Source organism: Anopheles marshallii, chromosome X (genome assembly GCF_943734725.1).
Source record: "Anopheles marshallii chromosome X, idAnoMarsDA_429_01, whole genome shotgun sequence".
NCBI lineage: Eukaryota > Metazoa > Arthropoda > Insecta > Diptera > Culicidae > Anopheles > Anopheles marshallii.
The window spans coordinates 18,055,457-18,061,226 of record NC_071325.1 but is presented as its reverse complement, the minus strand read 5'-3'; the positions used below and the strand labels follow the sequence as shown (position 1 = coordinate 18,061,226).

Here is a 5,770-nt window from a genome sequence, read left to right as displayed (position 1 = left end):
CATTCATCTTTGTATGCCTTTCGGTGCATTCCATTCTTGAGCTTAGCTTTAACGCCAAGATTTTGAATTCGTACGCTCTCGACAATAGCCATAGTTGTATAAATTAAATTAAATATTAAATTTAAATTAAGCAAAATGATCAAGGTCTATGTAGCAACAGCCCATTAATTGATTAATAAATAATAGATTATAATAATAATAAATACTAGAGCATGAAGAACTGTGTTGCCATATTCAGCGATAAGGGCTACTCTAGTAACGCGTAACTATCTTTTAAACACCATTTTGGCATAGTGTTCACATAGTGTTTTAGTTCACAAGCGTAAAGAATATCTCGTTCTGGAATATTTGAAGCACCAAACCTATTTCTTTCTTGTTTTCTTACTTATTTGATTCTTAACACATAATTTCAAATAGGCAACAAAACTAAAACAACAATCTTAGACACTAAATACACAGATTAAAATAAGCCATACCCAAACTGTGATATTTTATATAATCGATAATTAAGTGATAAAGCAAAGCAACACACATAATTTACAATGCTAACAAAATATCCTTGGACAATATTGATTCTTTATCAAACATTTTCAATACTCTACATGTACACCCTTTTACATTTTTCGATTTCAGTTTTGTATCTAGTTCTCGCTGTAACATGTATGAAGCTAGGATTAGAACTCCGTACGTTTTGTTTTGAGCACATGTTATTTCAGTGTCAACTACGTCACGGCGTATAAAATCAAAGAACGAAAAAAGTTTGGATAGCGAAATACAAATCGGCTCTTGAATTTCATGTAACATTCCTCAGATATCCTTAACAATATTACATCCTTAACAACAATGTATCCTTTGACAATATTGATTCTTTATCAAACATTTTCAATACTCTACCTGTACATCACTTTTCATTTTTCGATTTCAGTTTTGTATCTAGTTCTCGCTGTAACATGTATGAAGCTAGGCTTAGAACTCCGTCCGTTTTATTTTGAGCACATGTTATTTCAGTTTCAGCTTCGTCGCGGCGTATAAAATCAATCAAAGAACGAAAAAAGTATGGATAACGAAATACAAATCGGCTCATGAATTTCATGTAACATTCCTCAGAAATGGGGAAGTATTTAAGAGTAAAAGCAATCAAAACGTTTCTCATTTCTTCTTTTATCAAATTGGACGGTTCATTTGTACTGGTCAACAAATCAAACAAAATTTCTGAAGCAATTAATCGCGTATGATACTTTTCGTTGCACATAAAAGCATGCTGCGTTACGGAAAGTCCCATTGTGCGAATGAATAGTGATATTTTGCCGTAGTTCTTTTGTTTTACAAGAGCTTTTATGAGATTTTTTAAAATTTCCATCACTTCTACCGCATATTCATTTGGAAGACATCGTTTAAGATCCACAAACGTCTGTACAAATCGGGTCATCGCGAAAAGCACTAAATCTTCATTACGGGCACAAAAGAATAGCATCACAGGTCTTAGAGACTGTTTAACATTGGTTAATTTGGCAAACTGCGGTACCCATTTGTTCATCATATTATACACGTTATCTGCAATGATTTCATCATGCCTATAATCCATATCCCCAAGGAAGTCCATAACGTGATGCCAAATTTGAGCAATGGCTTCTATAAAATCGAGCTGTACATTGCGGTCGACAAGAACACAAAATGGTAGGAAAAAATGCTGGAATGCTATCGAGTACAAACATTTAGAGTTGCCCCGAAAATAGAACGCAAGGGGGCACTCTTTCAATGCTAGTATAAGCACGGCAAAAACGCGCTGCCTAATAGCTGCAGAGTCGGGAAACCACTTGTCGAAGTCTTCAAATACAGTGTACAGTTTCTTTTTCATTTCCATCCGCATGCAAGCATCCGATTCACGGTAACGTGTACCAACAAGCCGGAAAAACAGTTTCACCGGGATGTCATTGTTAACGAACCTATCGTATTCCGGAATTTTACACAATGTCTTCAACTCATCCAGTCCATGTACAATGCGGGTAAGATCTAACAGACTTTTAGCATCATGTAAAATTGCCATTTTCAACCACTGACGTATAATTAATATTTGGTCGATCGCTGCCAACGTTTTGGAACATTGCGCTATCTCTTTCATACATGCTAACACTTGATCTGTGCAAGTCTCTGGAGAATTGACATACATTTCGAAAGACCATGAAATACGATCGTTCTTAGTATTACTTGATGCACAATGTATTATCATGCGGGCAGCTAATCGAGGTATGCAGGGCGGTGCGGCGACCTTATTGAAATATCTTTCATTTACAAACGGCATGACGTGTTGGTTCAGCGCATTGTAACACTCTTCACTTAGCGTCGAGCCGTTGAACGCTTTTAATGTATCCGCTAAAACTGAAAGATTTAAGTGATATTAATCTAAGGTTGTTTAATATTATACTGTGTGTCCCTAACTCAGGATAATTACCGTCTAAGAGCATTTGCCACCGGTTGGTAGAACAGTGTCGTAGATATTTCTGCACCCATGAGCGCAGTAAGCTTTTTTCGCCACGATTAAAAGACTTTTGTAGGACAGCTTTCTTGTAGATCAAACACATTCCTTCCGCTATAATTTCCAATGCCGGCTGCAAACGATCGCCATACTTGCGATACGCAACATCAATACTGTCTAGAAAAGTAACAATGTGTTTTGTTTTATCAAAGCTTGAACTGCTTAACAACACCAAGATTGCCATATTCGCTCGGGAGGCAACTGTGATACGCATGATGGTATGATCTATTGGTAACTTCATTTCTTCGTATGTTAAAGGCACCAGTTGCATAAATCCCGATACTCTGGAATAGTCATTGTCGAAACTTGTAGCACTCATCATAGTAAGCAGCATCAATCCTAAGTTGTATACCCCTCGCTCTGTCAGCTTTTCATATTTATTCGGTCCCATTTTTACGAAGATGCGGTTGAAAATAATTTGCACCTTTTTCTTGTGAGCCTGTGCCGTGTAATGATGTATTATCCAGCTCAGCAGTCTGAGAAACATCTGGAAGCTATTCTGCTCGAGATCAAAATGACCGTGTATCGATTCCGGTGCGGCAAGAGAGGCGGCTTGATTAATGAATCCTTCCACGGTTGAACTAACACAACCTATAGTTTCAAAAGAGTTCCGGTTTGTTCGGAAGGCTGAGTTAATCCGAGAGCTGTAGTAGTTCCAGAGAGCGATCACAGTTTCGATACGTGCCGGCCAGAACACTGTAACTATTGGCTTCAACAGTGTCAAGAAAACCCTCGCCTTAAATTCTGTGATGTCTGACTTTAGAAAGTCTTTCACGATATCGTCGATTACGGTGTAATTATTTGGCAGTGTCAATAGAGGTGCTTCTTCGGCCAATTTCATCTTTTCGTCGTAAAGTCTTGCCAGCGTATTTATATGCCATATCTTAAACATGTAAGCATCATGTTTATCCTTCAAGGACGCCGGCATACATTCATTTAAGCATTTCCAGAAATCAAGTTTTTCTGTGTCAGCTAGGATCATCAGGCCAAGCCACATATGTTTCACACAATAACACGAATACGAAGACTTGTTTGTTATGTTATCGATAACGTGTATGCAATACTGTTGATATGCTAAGTCCAACAAATCGACCATTAGGTCACGGTAAATTGTACCAAATGTTTTCATTGGCTTCTTATCGAAAAATTCGTTACTCATTTCGATATTTGTTGCACATTCCTTCGCTTCTTTTAACACCAGCATAAGTAGCCAATTCCATTCCAGCACACCATGATAAACTTCGTATCCAACAACGTTTCTGTCCCAGACACTGTGCCAGCCGAATTGCCTCAGAGTATCCATTAGATGCGGTAAGACGCAGAATATCATCGAAACACTTTCGTATAATATTTTTCCGCTCATGTCTTTTGCGTTACCTAAAAGTAAACGCAAATACCGTGTTACTTGATGTCGTTGTTCCTGAATGGCGCTGCCTGATTTTGTATCGAAGATTAGCATCCTTTGTATACGTTCTCGTGCAATTTTCGACAAATCGTACACTAATGGTTCGTAGAATTGACGCACTTCTATGCCCAATGTGATAGTTGCTCGATCCATTTCTAAAGGCAGACCAAACGACTGTCCTCCATCCCTTGAAATGTTTCGCATGTAAACGAAACTCGATATAGCACCATAATCCAATGATTTGCAGTCGAACATTTTGTTAACACTCTATAGATCAGCTCTCTTAAACAGCAGATTAGCTTTAGCACGACCACAGTAGTTATGCTCGAAACAGCGGTGTTTCAATCATATTCACTTGAATTTCCAAGGAATAAACAAATGCAATCCATTCGTCCATCCCCTATAAAACTTTCAGCGAATTCCGATCACATAAACAACTACAGGCAAAACAGCAAACTTTCTCACTCTGTCATGTGTAATTATTCGTTAAAGTGAACGGGAAAGCATGCTGATTTGAAAGACTGCAAATAAGCGCGAAACTGTCTGTCAATCACGAACTACATATATAGGACTTGGGTCAAGGTCTATTGAGTAAAGAGGTCTCTTAAAAGACAAGGTCTACCTTGACAAATTGGTTTTAATTTTGGCAGTTAGCTATCCTTGCCCAATCTGCAAAGATCGAACGAAAAGACCGATTCCTTGGGTCCATAATAAAACCGTAAAACCCGTATTAAACGAGGGTTTTTTGGCTGGTTATTTTCTATCCAAATCCGCACTTTGACGCAAAGTTCCACCTGGACCGTGTAATACATTGAGCCTGGCCCAAAGATTTTCTTCTGTCATTAATTTATTTCTAAAACAAAAAGCATGGTTTATTCACATCTAATTGAACGAAACATCACTGTTGAAATGATCGGCCTGAGGCCTCGTAAAATTTGTCGTTCGCACAGCTAGCATATGTGGATCTTGAGTGTTTGAAACATCTGACAAGCGTTTCAATGGGCAAAATCAAAACAAATCCGTTCAACCATCAACAAAAAATTAAACATCGCGCTTTGACAGTTTGTCGTATATGACAAATCCCAGAGCAGGCCCTTACTTCCCTTAAATCACCGTTTAAAACCACCATTGCAACAAGAAACAAAAAATATAAAAACATTTATTTTTCATTTCATTTTGTTTTTGTTTTCCTTCATGACTATGCTCAGCCCATAATGTCATGTCAAATGTTTGTCCAGGGTAGCTTCAAACCCTATAGGGGGGGACTAAAAAAATCGGCAAAAGATTTTTGGGCAAAAGATTTTTGTAGTACACCCCTATAGGGTTTGAAGCTACCCTGGACATATTTGTTGCACTATGAGCTCGAGTTGGTCATGAATAAGTAAAAATTTAAATTTTATGAGGTATGTTTTAATTCTTGTTTCCATGGCTGTAATAGTTAAAAACAATGGTGGTTATGAAAGGTATGAACAATTAAGGAAATATTAAAAAAAAAATTAAACTATCAGCGATTAACTTCTGGTATATTAATGATTTCAGGATGGTTATAAAATAGTTAACAATATAACAATATTTTAAATATTTTACTTAATATCTTTAATGACAAAAAATTAGCTGAAACATTTTTTTATTGAATTTTGCCAAATTTATTAGGAACCCCCTAGACAATTCGAGTAGTTTTTCACAAGTTCCTCTACCCGCCAACCTCACTTGACCCACACATTTGTGGTTGCACACAAGATTTGATATTGCCTTCTCATTTTAGAGTATGTCTGTCCTACTCTCAAGAAGACCAACGACCAATTTCGATCCACCCGAACGTGTCTGTA

General features: G+C 37.4%; 1 protein-coding gene across 1 annotated transcript; it reads right to left on the bottom strand.

Moving 5' to 3' along the window:
• Positions 1-901: 901 nt before the first annotated feature.
• LOC128711104 (uncharacterized) lies at positions 902-4,196 on the bottom strand. The gene is made up of 2 exons (XM_053805971.1): positions 2,453-4,196; positions 902-2,379 (listed from the first exon to the last, which is right to left on the bottom strand). The coding sequence occupies exons 1-2, from the start codon at positions 4,194-4,196 to the stop codon at positions 902-904; spliced, it is 3,222 nt and encodes a 1,073-aa protein (XP_053661946.1).
• Positions 4,197-5,770: the final 1,574 nt, after the last annotated feature.